Source organism: Paramacrobiotus metropolitanus, unplaced genomic scaffold (assembly GCF_019649055.1).
Source record: "Paramacrobiotus metropolitanus isolate TYO unplaced genomic scaffold, Prichtersi_v1.0 Parri_scaffold0000154, whole genome shotgun sequence".
Classification (NCBI taxonomy): Eukaryota; Metazoa; Tardigrada; class Eutardigrada; order Parachela; family Macrobiotidae; genus Paramacrobiotus; species Paramacrobiotus metropolitanus.
The window spans coordinates 208,094-232,135 of NW_026570374.1; the positions used below are offsets into that span (position 1 = coordinate 208,094).

A 24,042-nucleotide genomic window follows, 5' to 3' on the forward strand; every position below is an offset into this window, starting at 1 on the left:
AAGCTGAAGGTTCGATACAGGAAACGGAGAGCGAGCCCAGTTTCGATATGCGTAGCCTGTGCTGCATCTTGGTGGTGCGCACCAAATAGTGTCCCATTTTTGTACTGTAGCGAAACTAGATACGGTGCTGTATTGCAACGAGATACGCTTTAGAAAAGGGACGAAGCCTTTAAATATCTAAAAGCCGGCCCGCGGCCCGTTTACCGTATTCAATCACATGGCGGCTCTGTGGTACTGGTGGTAGCTTGGGCATTCACTAACCTCGAAATCTAATAAACATAGATTAATTTTATTTTAATAAATACTAGAGAGCTTGACTGATGGCTGACAAAATCTTACAATTAGTATCTACAGATGCAGCCTGCAAGGACACCTTGGGCGACCGTTAACTGTTCCCCGCAAGTTTCCATTAATTCTGCGCTAAAAAAATGGTATTTTATGGGCATCGTGTGCAGATATATAACCCCACTCAATCCATTTTATCATCGTTAAAATATTTTCTGTGGTACCAAAAAGTTCAAGTCTTCAGTTCGTTAGATCGGTGATATAAAGTTACATTAAAAACGCGATAAAGAACCATGAAAAAAGAAAAACTTACGGGGGCTTTCACGGTTTTCAGAAAATGGTCGAATTTAACCGGAAAGCTTGAAAAAATTCCGCATTTTCAAATGTTTAAAATATTTTCGTAGCTGGCCTCGCTGGGTTTTATATTTGAAATATTTCTCAAAATCTTTTTTATTGCTTTACGAAGTATATTTTGTATTTCTTTCATTCTTCCATACCTCAAACACAACTGGTCGCGCGCTAGCGCGACCGATACTTGTAAGTACTTATTTTTCCCGACTAGTTCCTAAATTCCTATTGATTTTCCTCGAGAATATTGTAGTAATCTCCCATGCGTGCACTAGCACCACGTAGGCGTTTTTTATTTTCCCTATACTAATTTTCATCCGGCAGTAGCCGCTCCCATAATAAACTTGCGCTGGTAAAATTTGCAAGTAATCTATTTTCTCTGCATGTTTAAAACAGCGTTCACAAAATAAATAATGCTAATTTCCCAACATTTTATTCCCGTTCAAAAACAACGACCGTAAGGCGCACAGCCAAAATGGTGCTCAACTAAAACCGCGTAATTTGATCAAAAACGTGCTTACTTTACCGGAACAGCGTGGGAAATGTGAAGAATATGGAAAAAATGGACGCCAGTAAAAAACTCAAAAAAACCATTTTGTCGACTAACACAATATCGCGCGGTAAAACTGAAGAATAACGCCGCTTGTGCAGCCAGTTGGGCGACACTGTAAACCAAAACGCCAACGCTGAAAGCGTGAAAATGGTGAAAAAATCATCGTTCTGCCGGCGACGAAGGGGGACGCCGGTCCCTTTCAGAGCTGCATGGCGAGGGGGAGGGTGTGGGGGTGGTTGGGGTGCGCGGGGCGGCAGGTGGTTTGGTCGTCCTGGTCGTCGGCGATCCAGAAGATGCAGTGGCCCAGGCCGCTCCAGCAGACGAGCAGGCAGGTGAGGAGAAAGACGGCGGTGCAGAGGATGCAGGGCTTGCGCTTGAGGATGAAGCCCAGGACGTACAGCGAGAAGAAGGCCGTGTACTGCACCTGCGCCAGCAGGTACGGCAGCGCCGGCTTGGGCACCAGCAGCAGCGGCAGCAGCCACTGCAGGCAGTACATCGTGACGGCGGCGGGGGTTGTTACGTTGACGGGATCACCCGCTCACATTCCCACCACCACGACGAAACAGCAACCTCCGCGATCCACCACTTCCGGCACTCCCGATCCCGGTCAGGTCGCGTTCCGTGCAGTCCACGTCACGGGAAATGGTCCTAATAGTCACACTGGGCAATCTGCAAGAAGCGATGACATCGCTGATTAACCACAAGTACCATGTGCGAATGCAATGGAATGATTAATATATATTTTTATGTAGGTACATAATGAATCTGGAGTCAATTAACTGCCGCTCTGTACCCATATGCCGAGTGCATTATTAAAGACAGGTGTAGATAAGAGCCTGAGATAATAATATTATAATTATTACAAACTCTGTACTGTAGCACTTTGCGCAAAATTTGACGAAAATACGTTCAAAAATTGCTTGTATTGTACGAGTTGTACGAAAACTTTACCGGAAGTATCCAATACGCTTACAGTAATTAAAATTTTCCGCTTCACTAACTGGTAAGCCATCCAACCTAATTACGAACTAAATTACATAGTAAATACGTACTACAAAATAAATACGGTATGTAGTTTGTTTGTTGCAACTTATAAAAGTACTGCACGTAACAAACCTCTACGAGTACTCGTAATGGTTGGCAATATTGGCATGTTTTTACTAATATTTCTCCAAGTCTTCGCTCCTTCCTTACGATACGCTCTCGCCAAATTTGTTCGATGAGGATAAATGTTATGATCGTATTAATTAATTGCACGTACTCGTCTACAAAAAACTTGACCAGTTGTACATAAGTACAGTTGTAACTTGTCTGTAATCAGTGGCAAGTCTGCACTGTGCATCCTCAGGACCGCAGAATGTGCCATCGCTACCTGCGCTTCTGTAGTTGTACCTTCACATTTGCCGTTTCCGCTACGGTCCTCATCTAATAATCCCTCATTCCCAAATCAACCAAGGGAGCAATATCAATCTTAAATGGCAGCTTTCCAGCGGAGCAAATCATTAGCGATTAGAGCAGTACTTTCCGCCACTACTCCGTAATAATCTGCATCCACATACAGTACTTGTACTCTGTAGTACTGTACATACACAATACACTTACGGACGTTTTCAAAAATTGAATATCCAGAGCATTGCGCAGCAGGCACTACTTTTTGCTTTTGGAAAACCTCGTTGCGAGAAGCCTGGATGATACAGTACTGAGTATTGTACAGTTCTTAGTACAGTACGAGTATACGGTAGACTGTAGAGTAGCGTCTAGCGACCTGCAGGCTGGACCACGTAACGACTAAATGCACTAATCAACTATTCAGCGTGACAACACTGTCAAGACGTCAGGAAATCACGCACTCATACACAGGAAGATCCCTGCGAGTCTGCGAAAAGCTGCCAGTTGCTGCTGGCGCTTGACTGCGTGTACGTTGTGAAGTGTACAGATAGCTCGCAGGTGAAATACAGTACTTACAGTACAGCATGCTGCTCTAGTCACCAAGTGACTACCAAATTACGCTATTATCGTTTTATGAAAATAACTGGCTACAGTACGATTCTCAGACTTCCTGTTCCTACCTTGTAATCGCGCACTCGTCAAAACGATAATAATAAAACAAAATAATATCAAGTTGCTGAATGATGACTGCAAATCACCGAGTACAGGAGTGCTGTTGATACGTACAGTACGCGTGCAGAGTCTGTAGTAACATCAACAGTCTACGAGTAGATCTGCAGGAACCTGGCAAATCTGCAGGGAGGACACAAATTAACACGAATTATTACCAGCGAACACCAGTCAGCAGTCAACACTGACAATCATAACCAGATCAATCCAAGTCGAAACACAGAAGTACAGCCAAAGTCATTCACAGACAAACAGCGGCAAGCCACAAACTAAACCCTCATACAGACGTGAGTGTCAAAAGCGGAAACTAAAAACTCAGTAAAAAGGCCAAAAATGATACTAAAATCTAAATTTGGAAAAAATGGAAAATCATCATTCGGGAAATATTCGTAAGGCAGCAGTAGTAAGGGGGTTGCTTTTCTAGCAGTGGGGCGCACAGAACGGGACAGGGCACTCGCAATCAAAGCACGCTCAAGCAGAGCAAGCGTGTTTTGATTGCAGAGCGTATCCTATACTACTCTGGCTCGACTAATGGGTGACGCAGTCCTGCTGTTGGATTTGCATTTGCAGCGCCTTTTACAAATTTCTTCGTGGGAATATTGCTGGAAAAGTGCCTGGCGGATTTGAATAGTTTATGTAACTGCATCGTCCACGGCACATCAATTTAGCCTGTGAATCGTGTCCCGGGTGTGTCAAGAAGTGCGTTCGTCCGTTGTTTAAGCGAGCGGAAGGAATCGCTGGGAGAATGTCGTTGATCAGGACTCCCTTCTCGGATCTCAGCGGGAACATGTTCACGTTCCAGAGTGACCGCCAGAACCCCCTGTGCCGCGCCATCGAGGTAAGCGAAATTCTGGATAGACATGGCTGAATTAGGGTCGAATGAGTGAAGCATCAGTTGAATAGTTTATGGCTCAAGTCGCGTGTGACTGGAGAAATTTCTGCTGATCAGCTGGCACTAGTGACTAGTGACTACTCTGACTGCCTGCATGCCTGGGAGACGCAGAATTCCCAATGCGTACGGGCTTTCTCCTCCAGAGTAGCGGTCGGTATTCGTGTGGAAATAATTTTTCTATCGAACATGATTTATGTCTGACGAAAAGCTCTATCCTCATCATACCAAACGCAGGAAATTTAGAGATTTCCGGTGCTTGACGCAATTGCAACCGCTCAGTGCGGCAGCGTGATGTACAATTTGAAAGAAAATTCCTTGTTGATTTGCGCCATAAAATGATAAAAAATCATTAATCAGCTAAGAATAAATTACTGCAGTAATACTATTATGAATTCTCAATGTTAAATGCGCTGCTTAAAGCCAGACTGATGCGAAACCAACCTTACTTGACGACGCGCAGATAAATGCGACGTATCTGTAAATCGAGTATGAATTAGTGCGAGTGTTGACTCTTTGCGATTTTATTGCCACCTTGTTTTCTTACACATCGGAATATGGAACTAGATGGAGTGTGTTGTGCACTGCAGATCCAGCTGTACAAGTGCCTGGAAGCGGCGGGCGTGCCCAACTGGCGCAAGACCTGCAAGGACGAGTACGAGGACTACGTGGAGTGCGTCACGCGCCGCAAAACGGTCAGTTGCACTGTCTGCTTGATTGGTCATTGACTAATGCGTCCTCTGCTTGCAGAAGGAGCGGCTGGTGTGCATGCACAACGAGCGCGCCCGCCAGTTCCTGGCCGGCAAGATCCCGGACGAGTACCTGCCGTTGCCGCCGCGCTTCGCCTGGCGCCCGCCCGTCGGCTAGCGGCTGCCACCGAACGGACCAGTGGGTCATTCTGGATGTGTATATTTTGCGTATTTTGCGGGATTGTCATTTTCCTTAGTGTTTTGAGAAAATTAGCAATTTACTGAATTTAGCAGTCGCTGTGGAAATTGTGTGTCAAATGTTCTGCCAGATTTTTGAGTGACTTAATATCTCCTGTCGCCACCGGAAGTCGGTAGTATGCACTGCAGTCGCGTGTGTCGTTTAGTAAAAGGAAGAAGCGGTAAATGTGTAAATTTGTACTGACTAATTGTGCAATAATTATTGTGGCGCTTACTGTACGAGTACCTGAATTAAAAGCGAAACATTTTTAAAACTTTAAAAACAGTTTCAAGAAAATTCTCAAAAATTTTCGCTCTGATTGACATTAATTTAAAGTGGTTTATAAATTGAATCTGAATAAATTCCAAATTTAGGTTATACAAAAATTAAAAATTAATCAAAAATATAAGTAATAAAAAGTGTGAATTAATAAAAGAATTAAGGCAGTTAATTGTGCGTATTATTCAAAGCCGTCACTGATCACAGAAAGCACAGCAGCTTTTGGAGCGTCTGCAACAACCCGGCCGGCGTGTTGATCTTGCACAAGGATCACACGACAACGGGCCGGAAGGGCACCGGGTAGGCCTCCCGCGGCGCCAGACAGCGGTCGCGGTCGCGGTGGATGGCCTCGGCGGTGGCGCGGATCTCCTGCTCCAGCGCCACCTTGGTGTAGTTGAGGTTGTTGAGGCTGATCTCCACGTCCTTCAGCTGCTTCTGCAGCCGCTCCACCGCGCCGTGGATGTCGCCCAGCTCGTCCCGCAGTCTGCAATGGAAAGGTCATCACCGGGGCGTTGAATCAGTCGACCGGCAGACGTACCCTTGGTGCGGCGGGTCGTAGCAGTTCTCCATGTAGGGCCGGTGCGAGCGCCACTGCAGCCGCGTCTGGGCCAGCTGCAGCGGCCGGCGTTTGTCCTCGATGTTGCGCTTCAGCAGGTCGGCGTCCCGCATCAGGTCGCACAGCTCCTGGTTGACCTGCGGTTGACAAAGGTCACACTAATATATTTTATATAAAATTTTTTTTGCATAAATAAATTTGTTTTCATTTAATTAAGATTAAAGTGCAAGCCGAAGCGCACGATGGTGTAGCGGTGGTGGAGCTGGCGGCTGAACTCCTCCAGCTGGCGGATCTTGACGCGCAGCGCCTCGTTGACGCGCGACCACTGCAGCCACAAGTCGTGGTCGGTCTTCTTGGACTGCTGCTCGGCGTCCTGCCGCAGCCGGTTCGACTCGGCGCGCGTGCTTTGCGCGCGCAGCACTAAATTGTTGGACATTTGCGCCCAGCTCTGCGGCGTGGAAATGCTGCAGCAAACGAAGTGTTAACTATGGTTAACTGGGACAACCTGAATTCGTTCGCTAAAATCCTTTTAAAAAAATAGAAAATAAATGTTAAAAAATTAAGACTGGCTACTCATAACGGCAGTAAATTGATTAATTGAAATGGTTGTTGTTAGTAGCGCATTACGTGTTGTCGAAGGTCTCGATGCCGGGGTAGGCGCGGACTTCGGGCGAGGTGTGGTGCATGGAGTAGCAGCGGTGGTCGATGCTGAGCGCCGTGTGCTTGTTGGCGCTGTCGCGGTACAGCTCGTCCAGGGCCACGCGGTTGCGCCTGCCGTTCAGTAAGCATTTAATGACGCCGCTGTTAACACAGCATATATAATCGGCACTGACCCGTTCTGCGCCTGCAGTGCGGCCGACACATGCCGCAGATTGTCGCGGGTGTTGCTAATCAGCTCTTGCTCCTGCACAAACACAAAATAAGAGCGCAATTTAATTCAATAAGCGGCATTTAATTCCATTTTAATTTATTAAATTGTACATGTCTGTATGCAGTAGTAAATAATAAAGATGTGCCAGGTATATATAGCCTTATATGAATTTAGCCGGGATGAAAGAGACATGCAAGCGACAAACCTTACTGAGTTCGTAATCCACCGTGTCCAGGTAGATGATGGCGTTGCCGCTGAGCTTCAGTCGGCGCACACCCGTGCAGTCCAGCGACACCTTCAGCGGGCCCTCCAGCTCCTGGATCTCGCGGTCGATGCGCTGCTTCAGCCGGTCCACCGCGCGGATCTCAGTCTCCATCTTCTCCGCTTCCGCCACGATCTCCCGCCGCCAAAAATTCACATCCTGTGTTACAAATTAAGAGCATTAGCGTTAATATTTAATCTGGTCATAATTTAATCTTATCATGATAACTGCATTCAAGTTTTATATATAAAAATGTAGGCGAATTCCGGTGTATTGACCTTACGTTAACTCGCTCGCCCAGTTTCTGCTTGACGTCGCTTTCTTTGTTGTTAATCAGCTGATCTGCAGATTAAGCCAGCGAATCAGAATCGCTCATTACTAGCAGGCAATATAAGCAGCCAATGATAGTTCATCATAATTGCAGAGGGAAGCACGTGATTGGTGGACAGCTTACGTACGCTCCTGCTGGCACATGCGCAGCGTGGTGGCCTTGAGGCGCGTGGGGTCCTCGTTGAGGGTGTCGAGGAGATTGACGCGGTACGGGTCGCGCAGCATCCACTGCGGCACGCTGGCGTCGCGCTTGGCCGTGATCAAGTTGTCCACGCTGGTCATGTTGCTGGCCATGGTGGGCGTGGCCGGGGGCAGGCGCTGCGGGAAGGGGTTGTCCAGGCTGAAGCGCAGCCGGTCCGGGACCGGTAGCTGGCTGAGCAGGTCGCTGTTGGCCAGGCTGGCCGTCGACCAGTGCGGTTTGTAGGTCCAGCTGCGCGGGTACACCGTCTGCAGCGGGGACAGCGGGCCGCGGTTGTATGCCAGCTGGTACTCGGTCGAGTGCGGATAGACGCCGCTCTGCGTCAACGGACCGAACCGCCCGTAGTTCACGCCGTCGCCGTACGGGCTGCAGCCCGACTGGCCGTGCTGCAGGAGGGTGCAGTTTCTGCCACAACCAAAACCAAGCTTTTTAAAAATTTGTAAACTTGAGATTTTCTTAAAAAAGATTTTATTTCTAGCAAAACAAAAAAGCACACGCTCGTTGGACATAAGTAAAATGACGATTTTAGCTTCTGGTAAAATTATCGATGGTTGCTCAGGCGGCTGCTTGTGGTATTGGCCAGTGATACCTGCTACCGCCCACGGGTGGTTTACGGTTTGATAGTTGAGCATGATGATTCATGAGCAAACATGAAGTGGCAATTTTCATTTTTGATTTTTCCGATTCCCAGAATCAGATCGTCTAATCTTCTGGTTTTTGATTTTATCTCGAAGATATCACGTTGTAAACTTGTGTTGTAGTTTTTACAGAGTTGCTTTCATCTTCATTTGACGGTTTACGAGTTCTATCGGTCTGCGTGGACCGTGGACGTGCTGGCTGTTGTGAACGTGGACCGTGGACGTGCTGGATGTTGTGATCGTGTACGTGTACGAGATTTTCGACGGCTGAAACTTGTCTGTGTGCGACTCTGTGGGACTTTGAGATTTCCTTTTAGCCTGACGAAGTCAATGTGCTTTGGACAGGGTAATTCGGGAGAGAGTGACAAGGTTGCCAAAACTACCATGAGCGAGATTCCAGCGGACGCCCCTGAGCGTAAGTTATCTGTGCTGAGTATTCTGCTGTTGCACGTTGCTACTTTAGTCACGAGTACAAGTTATTGACGGATGGCGTCTACTTCACAGACTGCCCCGGGACGTCGAGCGAGAGCGCGGGCAAGAGCTCGGCCTGCGCGGGCTGCCCCAACCAGAAGGTGTGCTCCTCGGGGGAGGCGCGCCAAGTCGACCCAGGTACTGTGTACTTATTTGTACCCTGATATTTCAGCGTGCTGCTGGCGGTTACAGCGTGTGTGTTGTGCTTAGCGGTGCAGGAGATCGGCGTCCGGCTGGCGCAGGTGCGCCACAAACTCGTCATCCTCTCGGGCAAGGGCGGCGTCGGCAAGAGCACCCTCTCCACCTGCCTGGCCCGCGCCCTCGCGCGCCCCCGCACCCCCGCCGCCGGCCTGGGGGACGCGCAGAAACAGGTTAGTCACTGACATTTTCCGCCGAATAATAGTTTTATGCATTTTCATCTACACTTCCGGCTGCGACTTACTGCCCCTCACTTTAATGGAAATTGTAGCCAGTTTTTATCATGCAAAATTACCAGTTTATTTGGAAATTTTTATTCGCGAGTCCATATTTTAGCCAAAATTATGGCTAATATTTATTGCTGTAATTAGCATTTAGCAGTGTGTTTAAATTAAAAAAAATTCATGGATTTGTTTGAGAGTACAATTATGGGAAATACTTGGATAATAGTAATACAATAATAGGGATAATGGACATTCATAGATTATTTAAAGGGAAACTTTGGTCGGTGTCTAATGTCATAAGTGATGATTTTTGTCGGTCGAACATACAGAACGTGTGTAGTGGACATACCTGGGCGGCGGCCTGTACAGCGCCTCCGGGACTGCTTCGCCGACGCACTCGCCGTTGCGCAGCGTGCAGCCCAGGGTGTACTGGTGGTGGTCGCGCATGCTGAGGGAACCAGCAGCAACCGCGCGCTCGTCAGCTGGCTCGGGATCGGCACCGTCTGGTCACGGTGCTCCGGATGCGATCCGTGGGAGGCCGTGCCTTGCAGTCCGCTTTCTCCGCCGTCAGCCCGAAGCTAGATTCGTATAATCCGTTGTCTCCTTCCCTGGTAGAACAGAAATCCTTTTACGCTCTTCAAAGTCGCAGTTGTGTCGGGGTTAGGGGAAGATGATGCAATGAGAGATTGATGAAGAAACAGAACGGCTTCCGGTCACTGGCTGTATTAATGGTCTATTACTTGGGACTGGCCTGTTTTTAACGTCTTCATTGTGATGGACGCGTTGAGACAGGACACAGGGAGGTTTCGTTAGTATCGCTCGCGGACTAGCTATGTCAGAAGTTGCCTTATGCAGTACGTACTTTGTGTTGCGCTGGCCGGGTGCTACTTGTCCCGTCCGTCTTCCCTTGGCAACTCACTGCTGCACTTGTACTGCACCAGTACTACTTGTAGATAGAACCAGTACACAGTACGTAATGATTACTTAACACGGTCGTGCTGCACAGACATTAAAGTTTTTGAATAAGACCGAATAATTATGGCCATCGAAATGGGCGTTTTGTTCGCAGGTTGCGCTGCTGGACGTGGACGTCTGTGGACCGTCCGTACCGACGATGCTCGGATTGGCCGGCGAACAGGTGTACTTGATCGAACGAGCTGAACATAAAATAATATGTACTGTAATTAAATTAAATTGTATACAAAAATACGTATGCTAATTGCTCACAAAATCGAAATAGATACTTCTGTAAAGTAGAAATTAAATGAACTGTTGCATCAATGTCAAAAATCTGGTATCCACAAGGGCAAAATAAATATCGGATAAAAATTCAGTGAACTTTTGTATCGGTTTAAAAAATGAATTTATTACTGGCGAGCGGTTACAACTTTTTGTGGCCATTCGTAGGTTCACCAGAGCGGCTCGGGCTGGTCACCGGTGGTGCGTAGCTCATTGTCCCGTGCGAATCGGCAGACGAGATGAAAAATAAATTTTCCGTTGGTAGTACGCGGATGTGAATCTGGCGGTGATGTCGATCGGGTTCCTGCTGGGCGGCGGCGACGACGCCGTGATCTGGCGCGGCCCGAAGAAGAACACGATGATCAAGAACTTCCTGCGCGACGTGGACTGGGGCCAGCTGGACTTCCTGCTGGTGGACACGCCGCCCGGCACCTCCGACGAGCACCTCTCGCTGGTGGGCTACCTGGCCGCCGCCGGGCTGGACGGCGCCGTCCTGGTCAGCACGCCGCAGGAGGTGGCGCTGCAGGACGTCCGCAAGCAGGTCAGCTTCTGCCGCAAGGTCCACCTGCCCATCCTCGGCGTCGTGGAGAACATGAGCCGCTTCGTCTGCCCCAAGTGCAAGGTCCGCGCCTCGTTGTTTTTAGTGCATTCAATTAATGTAATTAATTAAGTAGCAGATTGAATGTTAATTAAGTAGCATTTCGGAATCAGTGACTGTGATTAAAAACATCTTTTAATTAAAAACCAAAATGGAAAATTAATAGTTAGTCGACAAGTTGGATAATTTAGGTTTTATTAGAAATTCAGTAATTGAAATTCAATGAATAATGTTGTAATAATCGGCAGATGGATTCGGTGATTTTTCCGGCCAGTAGCGGCGGTGTGGAGAAGCTGTGCGAGGAAGCCGGTTTGACATTCCTGGGAAGGGTGCCGCTCGATCCAGCCATCGGTCAGTGTGTTCTTTAGTAGGGTTTCTATTGCGCCTGCTGGCAATACATTATACATTGCTTGGGCAGGCCGTTGTTGCGATGAAGGACGGAATTTCATCGAGGATCTGCCGGACAGTCCCAGCACGCGCGCCCTCCTGCAAATCGCCACCAGTACGTTCCACGTTTCGACTCCAGCTGTACTGCTGCTTCATGTTGGCATTTCAATGCCTAATCAGTTCACAAATTAACTGACCAATAAATAAAACTTCCAAATTATTTCACCAAACTTACATTTAATCATTTAAACCGTACTAATTGAAAATTCAGTTACCGCTTGATACTGCTAGCAATTAAATCAAATTTCGTTTTTTTGTAGAAATCGAGAACATCTGCGAGGAGAAAGCCGGGGAGTAATTGGCGGATGGACCACCGACCACAAGCGATCATTCCACTAGTATTATAGAACCGAAATATGTTTTATTTTGTCAAAAAAACTGGTGATACCTGGCCTTTCATCTAGCGTTTCCTTCCAGTGATTTTTATCGCGAATGTTTGGCTTCCTGTTAGTTTATAAGGTGCTCATTGAATTTTCTTATTGGAATTGTTCTGTGCTTGTTTCTTACAAACTGTAAATGCAATAAAAATCTGCCAGATCCTTTGGCGGTTCTGCATATCTTGAATCAAAGACAAAACGCTGAAAAAATGGAAGAAAAATACGCAGTTTTATTGTAAATGGCTTATGCCGTTAATACGCGCATTGTGATAAGGAATAAATAAAATGATTCCTGGAAGTTTGCAGAAAAAAAGAACTGGCAAAATATTATAACTTTTAATATGAAATTATCAATGAGTCTGTACGTAAGTCTGTACGTTTTTAATTGACGATGAAAGTCAACCCGAACCGGAAGATGTTGTGGCTGTCGCTGCATCAACCGCCAGAGTGACAGCTCCGTGGTGCTCGCGCTGGCAGCTTCCGTTCGCAGATCAACACTGATTCAACAGACCGCGCTCTGCTGAATTTCTGGGACATCTTTTTGCCTTTTAATTTGGAGTTTTTCAACTGTTTCTTATGATCTCATCCCAGTTTCCCCCAAGACCTGAAGTTTTTCGGGAACGGGCCGTATGGTAGGCTATCGGAGGGGTTTTGAGTAGAGGATTGATGAGCGAGAGCGTCGACTGTTTTGCGTGCAGCAGGAGACTGAGCCACAGTCTGACAGCACTTGTCTTTTAGCTGATTTTGTGCTGAACTTGGAGGATTTGCAGCTGGGCTTGCTCGTCTTCCTCCGCCTCGTATCGTATTGCCGCTGGTCAGCCGCTATCAGGGGATCGAAGAAGGCAGCAGAATGAGCGGCAGCGTGAACGGGAACGGCCGCGAGACGGCGGGGATTCAGCGCGAAGTGCAGGAGACCTGCAGCAAACTCGACAAGCTCGTCGCGGAGAAAAGCACGGTACGCTGCCTAGGCCAGTGCTGTTATATCTTTCTGCACACGATTACGATACACGTGGCTGTTTTATAATGAATCCGGTTGGTTGGTGGTGGTTGTGGTGCACTGTGCAGGAGTGAAGCCTTGAGACGGAGCTTCGTGTCTGCCTGGGTAACTGGGTTCTCCGCCGTCTTAACTCTTACACGCCAGATTCACCATGCATCTGTCATCCGTCTGCACCCGATACTTGCGTGTTTATTACAATGGAATTACAGTTAATTAGAAAATGATGCACATAAAACAGAGCATGTGCACATTTTGACACACATGTGAATAAGTGAAAATGAGTTGATTGCATTTGCATTTGCCACTGCAGGGCAGCGAGGAAGTGGTGGAGCTGCTGAAAGCGCTGGAGAAGCTGCCCATCGATCTCGACATCCTGCAGGTACACTACGATGCCAATTCCAATGATTTTACCCCGTCTTTTGACATGATTTGAAATGCATTTAGATTTGGCATTTTGAAAAATGAATTTTTACTATTTATTTTCCGAAAATATTTCTATTAAAAATGGTAAAAAAAACCAGAGATTAAAATAAAATATTAATAGTCACTGATAGTAGTGATTTTTAACGGTTCCAATGCGCCACTCAGTATTTATTGTGGTCAAAATGTTTGTATGTATAATAATTTGAGAAAAATTAAAAGTTTTTATGGCAGACTTTTAGAAATGCTCGCTACTCCGTTTAATGTGGAAACGATTTTGTTTCAGCTGGAAATGTCGAAATTACGTTCTCAGTTTTCACCCTTCAGTGATACGTGCATGTTTGGGTGTGTTTGCAGAACACCAACGTCGGCAAGAGCGTGAACACGCTGCGCAAGGAGACACAGAGCGAGCAGGTGGCCTCGCTGTGCAAGAACCTCGTCAAGAGCTGGAAGAGTCTTCTCAAAGGTGCACACTGGGTTGCTTGGCGTTGTAACGAGTTTGAAGCGAACCAGGTGGTTGTTTGTGTCACACAGTGAACAGCGGGAGCAGTCCGCACGACGGCAGCGACTCTCCCGGGCAGAGCCAGTCCGCGCCCGCCAAGAAGGAGGCCCGTCCCGCCCCGGGCGGCGCCACCGCGCAGTCGGAGTCGCAGCGCAAACGCCTGAAGACGCAGCTGTCGGAGTCGGGGGCGCCGCGCTCGCCCCTGGCCGGCGCCTCGCCCGATCCGGCCGCGACGCCGGCCAGTCTCTCGCGCTCCTCCTCCACCGGCAGCGTCCCCGCCAACGACGCTAATGGACGGGCGACGGCGGCGACGGCGTCCAGCAAGAACGGCGAGGGCAGCGGATTGGACACCAGCGATCCCAACCGGCTCAAATCCCGCGAGTTGATCGTCAAGGCGCTCAGCAAGGAGGGTGAGTGTGTGGGTGACAGTGTAAGGAAGAGTGGTTGTGATTGTGGTGTGTGGTTGCAGCGTTGGTGGAGGGCGCGCAGGACCCCGGTCAGCTGGCCGGCGAGATCGAGACGGCCATCTACCAGGAGTTCCACGGCGTGGACACGCGCTACAAGAACCGCATCCGCAGCCGCGTCATGAACCTGCAGGACAGCCGCAATCCCAGTCTGCGCGAGAACGTCCTCCTCGGCATGATCAGCTGCCAGCGCTTCGCCACCATGTCTTCCGAGGTTGGCACCGGAAATATACAGATTTTTATCCGCGGAATTATTTACTATTATTTTCTTACATTTTTGTTGATGATTTTCTGGATTTTATTCTGCTGTTGTTATTGCGTTGATGTATTTTAATGATCAGTTATATGTCTATTATTTGGCGGGGTTTGTTTATTATTTATTTGGTTGATCTTTGGAGTATCGTACGCGTACGTATGCACCACAAGCATTAATTTTGTTGTTTATTATTAATTTATAAAATGTTGATAATATTGTTGATGCTGATGTTAGCGTTGTTTTGTGTGTAGGAGATGGCCAGTGAGGAGATGAAGACGCTGCGGCAGAAGTACACGACGGAGGCCATCAACGACCGCCAGATGGCCACGCAGCAGGGCGTCGAGTCGGATCTGCTGCAGTGCGGCAAGTGCAAGCAGCGCAAGTGCACCTACACGCAGGTCAGTCGCCCGCCTTGCGCGGTTTCCCTTTGACAACTTTCTGCATTGAGGAATTACGGCATTTGTTGGACGCCGTAATTGACTTTGTGTTGTTGCCTGTCTGACGTATGATAATGGGGGTCTTTTGCGTTAACCAGGCGCAGACGCGATCGGCCGACGAGCCCATGACGACCTTCGCGCTGTGTCTGACGTGCGGCAACCGCTGGAAGGTGGGTCGACGGCTGATCCTTTTATCCGGGCATTTTTCTCCCTGATTGTGGTCTGTTTGCAGTTCTGCTGAAGACGGGATCTGCTGGTGTCCCCCCGACGGGAGGTGGCTGTTAATGGCTTGGACGTGTACAGTGCCGCGGTTGTTTTCTCTGTAGTTGATCCGTTGACGTTGGGGAGCGGAAGGAAATCGGGGGTGTTTTTATGTTGGCTCGTTGAATGGTTCCCTTGGCTTGTGGGCACTGGGCAGCGCACGTGATCGTCTGGCTCGTAGTCTTCTGTTTGAGTTTTACCAAGTATCACTGCAGTATTCAGCCTATATACAGAAATCTTTTACTTGTCAATGCTGCCGGCGCAATGTTGCTTATAGCGCGTGTGTATTTTAAATAAAAGTTAATAAAAACGTAATAGCAAGGTGTAGAACGTCGAGCGGTCGTTTTAGTGAAGTGGACAAAAATCCTCATTTTTTTGTTTAAATTCAGTACGAATCCCAGACATAGTAATTGACAGTTGTACTGTAGCCGGTAAATCGGTAATTTATTAATCGACACCCGTGCCGGTTATTGACACTGAATGTTTATTTATGATTAATTTTTATGTTGGTCGCCGGCTCGTAATAATTTGATATTTTGATGCTGTTTAAGTGTCCTTCCATTCAACCAGGGGCTATGTGGTTTCCGGTGGCGAGAAAACTGATAATTCATTAATTTTTTATCCATGTGAGACACTGAGGCGAGTGAGTGCGCAGTGTTGCCATAAAAGAAGGTGGGCGGGGCCGGTGCGCGCTGCGGGTCAGGCTCCGCCTCTTCTTTCTCTGCCACTTGCTTGAATGGGCCTCATGCAGGCATGCTCCAACACGAATCGGCTGCTCGCGGCCTCACGTTGTTGTGATTGGCCGGTACTCGTTGCGTCAGCGCAGTGCGCACGTACGTACGCGTCCGTTCAGCCGTGAACACAGTGCACTGCACAGCTGTGAGTGCGACGGCGCCTGGCATGGAACCGCGGCGTGAGCGTGAGGCCGTGAGCGCCAAATGCAACTGCCAGTGCCAGCCAGTGGAAACGGGTTTTCGGGGCTAGCGTGTCGGCGATGCGATTGGCTGGTTGGGCAGTGTTACGCCGTGCGGGGAGTGCACGAATGCGCACGGCCGTCGTGCTGATTGATTTTTCCCTGGTCTGCGCCTTCGCAGCACCCTCTGCGTCTGCGCTGCAGTACTGCTCAAGTGCTTTGCAACGTTTTTAAGTTTTAAACCTGGATTTGTCTGCCGCGCACCCTTCGTTTTTCCCCCCGCTGCACTTGTACGCACCGTGTGGATGTGATTTATAACGGTCTGCTGCTGAGGAAAAAGGGGGCCTCGCGCTCTTTCTGCCTTTTGAGATTCTTGGACTGAATTGATTATTCTATTCTGCTATCATAAACATCCCTCATTTTTCCGATTTATCGAAGGGGCAATATTCAACTGCAGCACGTGTGAGGCAGTCGAGAAGGTACGTAATGAAATGTGAGAGAAAAATGAGCGTACTGACAATTTCAGATTGTTTTCTTAGTTAATTATTGTGAAGTTTGCTTCCCCTGTTTACAATTGTACGATTGCCTGCGTACTGGCAAGTGGAAACTGAAATGCAGAAAGGATATCAATATCATTAAAACTTTAAAAGTAAGAGATTTTGGTAAAAAACGGTACTGTAGGCAGCGTATCTTCTACTGTATATCGTTGAGGAGTTGGTGATTTATTGTGGGAATTTGGAGGTGTTCAGTTCTTTGAAGGTACATTAGCAGGACTTGTGGGCTTTGGCAGTACATGTATCTTTGCTGTTTGTGTAAGATAAGGGAAAAATCAGGTACAGTACTCAGGTACTGTAATCGTAATTCGTAAGTAACCAGTAACACGAAGGTTAATTAGCAATTGACAGAAAGGCACTGGTTTGAGTGTGAGCTGCAGTGGACGGTGTATGTCGTGAATATTGTAACTTGTTCCCCAGAATATCACTTGTGCTGCGTTTTCAGGGATCGCTATTCTTATCGCCAGGGGAGTGGGTGAGGTCTGGCAGTCGTGGGAGCCCTTGAGTCTTGGCCCGAATACTATGAAGGAGAGGATAGAGTGAGCGGTCCGGTCGGTTGACGGGAAGACGGGGGACGCGTGGCGAGGGGAAGAAGACGTGTTGGAGCTGTTGAGTGTGTGCGCGGAGGGAGCCTGCTGAGTGGCCGAGACTGAGCCGGACTGCTTGTCCTGTGGAGACTACCCAAACCGGGGAGGGTGGGATGGAGCCCAACTCGTGGGGCGGACGGGCGTCGCCGCCGCGGGAGGATGACGGGGACAGGACGGCCGCCCCCGGCCCCGCTGCCCCCCTGCCCGGGGCGGATGCGTCGCAGTGTGAGTGCTGAATTGCTGATTAATCGCGATTACTGATTACTGATTAGCGGCTGATGATCGGTGGTCGTCGGTTATGGCTGATAATTGGCTCGTCTATTTACTGTATTTATTTATTCATTGGTGATATTGTTATTTCTCCCGCTTTTCCCTCATCTTGGGGAGGCTCCGCTCCATCCCAGCTGCTCAGCAGTTAACACGCAGTATCACGGGAAACTTGCTTGGGGATTGTTTATTCATTTTTTCTTAGGTTGGAGGCCGTGCTTTAGTTAACTACTTGATCTCCCCGTTTTCGTTTAATGTTTCTTAGTAAGTTAATTCGAATTTTTCTTAAACTGGTTTTTATCATAAATTTGGTAATCTGTTCCTGTGTATGAATCTTCGCGAGGAGATGGTGAGTATTGCCAGTTGTGCAGCTGTGAGGGAGTAGTGTCGAGCGCCGGCCATCGGTCCGGCGCTCGTGCTGCGATCGTTCAGTGTACAGTGTACGGCGCGTAGTGGACGAGTGGCCTCTTTTCGCTGTGGCTGCGTTGTTCCGTTTCCGCGGCGCCACTGTGAGCAGTGAGCGGTGTAGAGCACATTTTGCGGTTTGGTTTGTAACTTTGTTCTATTTTTTACCGCGTTTGCCCCCGCCCAGGCCTGTGCCGATGCCGTCAAGTGAGAATTCACCGCACAAGTGAGCACGTGGTGTGTGTGGTCTGTTCACTCTGCTGCATCGGTGATCGGGGGATCGGCTAACATATGCCGGTTGCGTTTTCACTGCGGCGGCTTATGCCTGCTACTGCCCTGAAAACGCGCGTTTTCACTTCTTGTCGCAGTGTGCCGGCTTACGTGCAGTGATCTGTACAGACTGTACTGCAGGGCACGGGTGAGTGACAGTTGGAATCGGGGTATGCTTGTCACTGCGAGGCAGTGCCTAGCGCGTTCGCTCGACGCTAGAGAATCACTGGAAATAGTGCCGATGACGAACGCTTCAGCGGCGGCCGGGGGAGGGAAATAGACCGTCCCCAAGGAGACTGAGCGTTGCCGGAATTTATTTATGGACCAGTGCTGTATAGCGTCAAATTGCACCGTTCAGGCTCCATTAAAAAATAAAAAAACTGAAATAAATAGTATTGAAATAAGAAATTTTTCTTGCTGTGTTGCAGGGTGCGCGGAGTGTTGGCGCGGAATTAGCGATCCACCCTGCACCGTCCACGGCCCGCTGCACCACATCCCCGACCGGCCCCTGCCGCCGCGCGCCGTCGCCACCGCCCCCACCCAGGTGACAGTGCGCCGGCTGTCGCCCGCCGCCGATGGACGAACGGGTACGATTCCTGTTTTTGATGGCTGCTGCTGTATATTTCCTTAATCAGGGGCGTATTTCTTACAGTGCGAGGTGTCTTCGCCAGCGCCGACATCGCCTCCCGGACGCTGTTCGGCCCCCTGGAGGCCCCCGCGCTGTCCGTGCCGTTGTGCCTGGGAGAGGACCAATTTTTGCTCAAAGTCAGTTACAACTTGCAGATCAAAATTGCGCTCAGTTAACGAATTACTTGTAGTTTAGATAAAAATCAGTCGTTGATTTTTTCAAATTTATTTTTAATTGATCTTAAATGCGGTTCTGTTTTCTTTCGAATACCGGATTTTCTTGTACCCAATGCATTCAGTTTAAAAAAAAATGGCAAGCATATCTTATAGAATATCGGATGATTTGAGATTGAGTAAAGTTTTTGATAAATCAGATTATTGTAAATTGCAGTAAAATAAGTCGATTCGGCTTTCATTTTATTTTCAACATCAGTTAAAAATTGAACAAAAAATGAAAAAATAAATTAGAAAATTAACTTGGAAATAAATCGGAAAAAAACGGCGCGCTTGCTTCCCGCTTGCAACCGGCCATACCATACCAGCTGTATACAGAAATCTGTCGTGTTGCAGAAATTCCGCGCCGGAGAATCGAGTGCCTACCTGGATGTGAGCAACGAAGCCGAGTGCAACTGGCTCATGTACGTCCGTCCGGCCCGCAGCTGGGCCGAGCAGAACCTCGTCGCCTACCAGCACGAAGACGACATCTATTTCGCTGCCTTCAGAGTGAGTCTGCTGGTTGGTCGGGCGACGCACGGAAGTGTAACGTGTGCGTGTATGATCGTAGTTTATCCCGGCGCAAACGGAGCTGCGCGTGTGGTACTCCGAGGAGTACGCCGGCCTGATGGGCGTGGACCTCCTCAACGAGGCCCCGAAGACCCGCGACGCCGCCGACCCGGTCAGCAGTCGGCGCCGCAAAGCCGCCCGCCCGCAGCGCGTCCCGCAGACCCGGCCGCCGCACATCGCCGTCGTGGAGAGCCGCGCGCCGCACCGTCCGCCACCGCCGCCCGTGCCCGTCCCGGCGCCGCCGCCCACTCCGGCGGTCTCCCTAATACTCAAGGACGAGCCCGCGCCGGTCTGCCACGTCGTGACCAACATCGCGCCGGCCCCGCCCCCTCCGCCGCCGGCGCTGCCGCCTGGCGAGAACATCCTGCTCATCTGCGAGAACCCCTCCTCCAACGGGATGCCGCCCACCTCCTTGTTGCTGCTGACCTCGGGACCGGCGCCCGCCGGGGCGATCGGGCAGTCCCTGCTCAAGACCTCCTTCGACATCCCCGTCATCGGCGAGTCCTTTGTACAGAAACGGCCCCCCATCAGGATTCAGCCGTCGCCCGGTCTGGCCGTCTCCTGGCCCGGTACGACAGCTACATTATTTACTGAAGAATTTTATTTCTTGTGTAGAAGTAGGGTTTATTTAAATTGTTTACTTATTAATTTTATTTAGGCATTTTTCTGTAATTTTTACGGTTAAACTAATTTAATAAACTGCATAATTGATAATTTATTAAATAATTTCATGTATTTCGCTGTTATAATTTTTTTTGCAACTATTATTGTTGGCTTGTTATTTTTGAAAATGCATTTATTGAACAGGAACAACGAAAAGCTCAATCGTGATTAGCTCAAACGACGAATCCATGGCCGACAGCATCCGCTCGCCCGGCGACCGCTCGGGCGACAGCGACGAGGATTCCAGCAGGGTGAGTGTGCACATACCTTGTGTCCGTTGCAGTCTTCGCCGGGGAATAAATCGGGGATTATTGTTGAACAGGAACAGCGCCTGCTGCGCTCCTCGGGCGGCAGTCTGCGGCCCTACATTTGCTCATACCCGGCCTGCAGCAAGTACTTCAGCTCCAAGTACAAACTCCTGCGCCACGAGCTCATCCACTCGCAGGAGAAGCGCCATCACTGCCAATTATGCCATAAAAAATTCCACCGCAAGGTACGAATCATAACGAATGTATCCAGAATATTTGTATTATTATTTAGAATATTTTCTGATATTTTTATAGAGTAATTTTTGTGTGATTTCGTATTTTATATCCATTATTTATTTAATGGTATTATTCGTTTATCAGTAATTATTTACTCATCCATCGCAAGGTACGAAAACTATCAAGAATATTACCATTATTTTTTAGAATATTTTCTGATAGTTCTAATATTTTTTTCTGTTAATATGATTATTATATTTCGCATTTGATGGCCATGTTCTATCTAACTTTGTGGTTAAATTTTTCATCAGTTAATTGAATTTCTTTCATTTTCTGTCGTTAATTACTTTTTAATTAACCAGTAATGGAGTGGGCCGGTTATTGAGTATGTTAATCGGTTGCAGGATCACCTGAACAACCACCTGAAGGTGCACGAGCGCTCGAAAGTGCGGCTGGAGTGCGTGCTGTGCGGGTGCGTGTTCGCCAAGAAGTGGACGTACGAGAAGCACCTGTCGTTGCATGAGCGCGACGCCAACCGCGGCGACGGGCCCGTGCCCATCCGCAGTCTGGAGGAGATGGACGCCGAGGAGGACAACGAGGAGGAGGACGAGCAGGACGCGGAGGACGACAACGAGCGGGAGGAGGAGGAGGAGGAGGAGCCCGAGCCCGACTGGGTCACCGTGCACCAGCAGTCCCCCAACTCCGCCTTCCACCTCGAGGCGCCCGCGTCCCCGGAGGAAGAGGAGGAGGCGCCGCCGCCGCCGCCCGTCCGCCAGGTGGCGCCGCCGCCGCCCAGTCTGATCGTCCGCGTCCAGCCGCCCCCGCCACCGGGGAAGCGCGCCATCCCGCTGTCGCAGCGCCCCGCGCACCCCTGTTCGTCGTGCGGGAAGGTCTTCTCGGCCTCCAAGGACCTGCGGCGCCACCTGCAGACGCACCTGGGCATCAAGCCCAACCTGTGTCCCTACTGCCCCAAGAAGTTCACGCGCAAGGACCACGTGCGCCGGCACATCCAGACGGTGCACGGGCGCGACAAGGAGCTGCGCGACAAGAGCATGGCCGCCAACGGGATCAACGAGCTGCAGGTGCTGGCGCAGTAGATTATTCATTCTGCAATGGCCTTATGGAAGACAGTATCGGTGGAGGGTTTATTTTATGGACGTGTCGTGGAGTGCGTGTCTGTGGTGTGCGGAGATACAGTATGATCGTCCGGTGAAGAGGGAGTTTCGGGGCGCCTTTTTCGCCTCTTTGGGAGCGTTGTGTTGATGAAGGGATGTTCCCGGTGAGGAGACGGGTGTTGGTCCGGGCTTGGGGTTAACGTTGTTGTGGGCCTTGTTGCTCTCTTCTCCGTCTGGTTAGTCTATTCTTGTTTCCGCGCCTGTCGACTGTTGTTGCGACGGGCGCTGGCTTTGTGTCGATGCTACGATACTCTGGTGTCTGCTTGAAACGGCGGCCTTCCCGCTCAAATTACAACAAACACCCATCAGCGTCTTCGTGCTCGTTGTACGGTTATTATTATCCTAAACATACGGTAGCCGATTTTGAAAAAGACGTCTTTTACCAGACTGTTTGAGACATTGTTTGTATAATTTTGTCGGCCAGAAAACGTTGCGTGGATTGTTAGAGAGGAAGTAAGGTCACTTTTGTGCGGAATTTCTACGGGGAAGGTGTTTATCAAGCAAAGAAGCTACAATTAACCAGCAGATCTTAAAAGCATCATATCTATCAAGGAAATAGATCTATATTATGATCGGCCGCCCCGTGGAACTTGGCTAGAAAAAACCGCCAAGCAAATTAAAAAACCGATTTCACCATCAAACTCAGCATGTTCCAAAAGGGTCCCACATGCATTTTGTTTTCAAAAATATCTGCCCTGGACCATCGCTCGGATGCCGGTACCGGTACAGGAATCAGTTCAAGGTGACCTTGAAAGACCTTTTACATAAAACACTGTTGCGTGGAGCAGCTAATATTCAAATGCAGAGTATGTAGTGTAATAAAAAAAGCTGTAATTTGTTTAAATAAACTTCGAAAAATTTTTCAAGTTTGTCGCGTTTCAACAAAATGCACTAAAGCGAAGAAATTTTCTTTTGGTTTTCGGAGCCGGAAAGCGCTTTCGCGCTGGAACTTTTTAGCTTTCTGCGTTCTTATACATTGTTCTCTGTGCATTACAAAACACTTAGATCTACAATAAACATAAAATTTAAAATTAGCTTAAATACCAAAAAAGTTGTTTGGTTCGGTGAAAACGATCTCAGTACTCATACTACGGTATACTCACGCGTTAACATGAAAATTTGGGATAAGATAAGATATCGATTCACAATGAGGCTTTTGAATGCCACGTGAATGCATTTAAACATTTTAAAATTTTATTCTCCTAATATCTCATAAACAATTTCCACACCGATGTATAAAGTACAAATCCTTTGGCTATAGGGTTATCATTATGGAATTATTGGAAGGTATAAAACTAAAAAAGTGTTTGAGGATGCGAAAGCGAAAGTTTGCGAACGTATTCCTAATTACCTGCATAGTCCTTAACTTCCTTTACATATTAGGTAGAAGGCGAAATCGCACTTCGTCGTGGTAGTGAGAAAACAGGCAAAATGTCTCAGCATAGTTTGCAAGCGAAAGTTTACTGACCGTGAATTTTCCTATGCATTGAAAAACTCACTGACCAGACCGGCATATGAGAACGGAACCCAACGGAACCCTTGCCCAGTACCCACTGTTCGATGCTAACAAAGTTCTTGAGCTGTCGAATGAACAGAACCGCACAAAGGTTACACTATCCACTAACCAGACCTACTGAGTTACAGGAAACATACTGACCGCCGACCAGGCCTGTAGAGTGAACGGAAGCTCTAGTTTCAGGGAAGGGATATTATCTTAGTGTTAGTGGCTTAGACCAGATAAGAGCAGAACCGTTATCATTGTCCAGCACAACGCTAATCCGGTAATCCGGCTGTCAGCCGAACAGAACTGTGCAAAAGCTGGCATGTCTATCCACCGACCAATCTTACTAAATAAAGGGAACGGTGGCCATGCTCCGAGATCCTCAATTTACCACCGGCCTTACCATCCTTTACCACAAACAATGTAACCGCGAGGGCTAGTTTTTATTTTGTTAGTGGCTATTGCCAATAACAAAAAATGTTAACTAACGAGTACCGGGTAGAACGACATCCCGTGTAAATGCAAACGCCATTACATTCTTAAAATCTCTGTCAGAAACAATCGAAATTCAGAAAGACAACCCACAGGTCATACCAGTGTTTAGGTATCACTAATCAGGGCTGCTGCGTAAACGGAAATTACAGGACCCGCTATTGCTGTTACTAA

General features: G+C 48.5%; 6 protein-coding genes across 15 annotated transcripts; 4 read left to right on the top strand and 2 right to left on the bottom strand.

Annotated features, from left to right (window-relative positions):
• Window positions 1-1,049: 1,049 nt before the first annotated feature.
• Window positions 1,050-3,687, bottom strand: LOC129599776 (bladder cancer-associated protein-like). Of its 8 annotated transcripts, XM_055498094.1 has the most exons (3): window positions 2,789-3,197; window positions 2,579-2,731; window positions 1,050-1,855 (listed from the first exon to the last, which is right to left on the bottom strand). In XM_055498094.1, the coding sequence occupies exon 3, from the start codon at window positions 1,680-1,682 to the stop codon at window positions 1,386-1,388; it is 297 nt and encodes a 98-aa protein (XP_055354069.1). In that variant the 5' UTR covers window positions 1,683-1,855; window positions 2,579-2,731; window positions 2,789-3,197; the 3' UTR covers window positions 1,050-1,385. The 8 variants fall into 8 exon arrangements, with proteins under 8 accessions (XP_055354069.1, XP_055354070.1, XP_055354067.1 ...); XM_055498095.1 differs by lacking the exons at window positions 2,579-2,731; window positions 2,789-3,197 and adding an exon at window positions 3,463-3,687; XM_055498092.1 differs by lacking the exons at window positions 2,579-2,731; window positions 2,789-3,197 and adding an exon at window positions 3,362-3,687.
• A 169-nt stretch (window positions 3,688-3,856) lies between these two features.
• LOC129599775 (NADH dehydrogenase [ubiquinone] iron-sulfur protein 5-like) lies at window positions 3,857-5,378 on the top strand. The gene is made up of 3 exons (XM_055498088.1): window positions 3,857-4,142; window positions 4,784-4,888; window positions 4,944-5,378. The coding sequence occupies exons 1-3, from the start codon at window positions 4,050-4,052 to the stop codon at window positions 5,058-5,060; spliced, it is 315 nt and encodes a 104-aa protein (XP_055354063.1). The 5' UTR covers window positions 3,857-4,049; the 3' UTR covers window positions 5,061-5,378.
• Window positions 5,379-5,406: 28 nt separating this feature from the next.
• LOC129599772 (tektin-3-like) lies at window positions 5,407-10,032 on the bottom strand. Of its 2 annotated transcripts, XM_055498085.1 has the most exons (10): window positions 9,889-10,017; window positions 9,498-9,756; window positions 7,547-8,022; window positions 7,372-7,430; window positions 7,032-7,247; window positions 6,789-6,859; window positions 6,583-6,726; window positions 6,197-6,419; window positions 5,938-6,092; window positions 5,407-5,883 (listed from the first exon to the last, which is right to left on the bottom strand). In XM_055498085.1, exons 2-10 carry the CDS (start codon window positions 9,593-9,595, stop codon window positions 5,670-5,672), a joined length of 1,656 nt encoding a protein of 551 aa, XP_055354060.1. In that variant the 5' UTR covers window positions 9,596-9,756; window positions 9,889-10,017; the 3' UTR covers window positions 5,407-5,669. The 2 variants fall into 2 exon arrangements, with proteins under 2 accessions (XP_055354060.1, XP_055354059.1); XM_055498084.1 differs by having other exon boundaries at window positions 9,498-10,032.
• Window positions 8,145-11,971, top strand: LOC129599773 (cytosolic Fe-S cluster assembly factor nubp1-A-like). Of its 2 annotated transcripts, none has more exons than XM_055498086.1 (10): window positions 8,145-8,498; window positions 8,573-8,670; window positions 8,760-8,864; window positions 8,937-9,097; window positions 10,218-10,286; window positions 10,556-10,588; window positions 10,653-11,009; window positions 11,234-11,336; window positions 11,404-11,487; window positions 11,693-11,971. In XM_055498086.1, exons 2-10 carry the CDS (start codon window positions 8,586-8,588, stop codon window positions 11,728-11,730), a joined length of 1,035 nt encoding a protein of 344 aa, XP_055354061.1. In that variant the 5' UTR covers window positions 8,145-8,498; window positions 8,573-8,585; the 3' UTR covers window positions 11,731-11,971. The 2 variants fall into 2 exon arrangements, with proteins under 2 accessions (XP_055354061.1, XP_055354062.1); XM_055498087.1 differs by having other exon boundaries at window positions 8,146-8,498; window positions 8,601-8,670.
• Window positions 11,972-12,326: 355 nt separating this feature from the next.
• On the top strand, window positions 12,327-15,461 carry LOC129599751 (transcription elongation factor S-II-like). Its single transcript, XM_055498063.1, has 9 exons — window positions 12,327-12,441; window positions 12,548-12,764; window positions 13,117-13,185; window positions 13,584-13,692; window positions 13,761-14,138; window positions 14,198-14,406; window positions 14,700-14,846; window positions 14,984-15,055; window positions 15,118-15,461. The coding sequence occupies exons 2-9, from the start codon at window positions 12,660-12,662 to the stop codon at window positions 15,124-15,126; spliced, it is 1,098 nt and encodes a 365-aa protein (XP_055354038.1). The 5' UTR covers window positions 12,327-12,441; window positions 12,548-12,659; the 3' UTR covers window positions 15,127-15,461.
• Window positions 15,462-16,074: 613 nt separating this feature from the next.
• LOC129599730 (PR domain zinc finger protein 15-like) lies at window positions 16,075-22,187 on the top strand. Its single transcript, XM_055498039.1, has 9 exons — window positions 16,075-16,538; window positions 17,059-17,425; window positions 18,571-18,729; window positions 18,795-18,907; window positions 19,340-19,492; window positions 19,554-20,121; window positions 20,360-20,466; window positions 20,538-20,708; window positions 21,105-22,187. The coding sequence occupies exons 2-9, from the start codon at window positions 17,314-17,316 to the stop codon at window positions 21,795-21,797; spliced, it is 2,076 nt and encodes a 691-aa protein (XP_055354014.1). The 5' UTR covers window positions 16,075-16,538; window positions 17,059-17,313; the 3' UTR covers window positions 21,798-22,187.
• The last annotated feature ends 1,855 nt before the right edge of the window (window positions 22,188-24,042 follow it).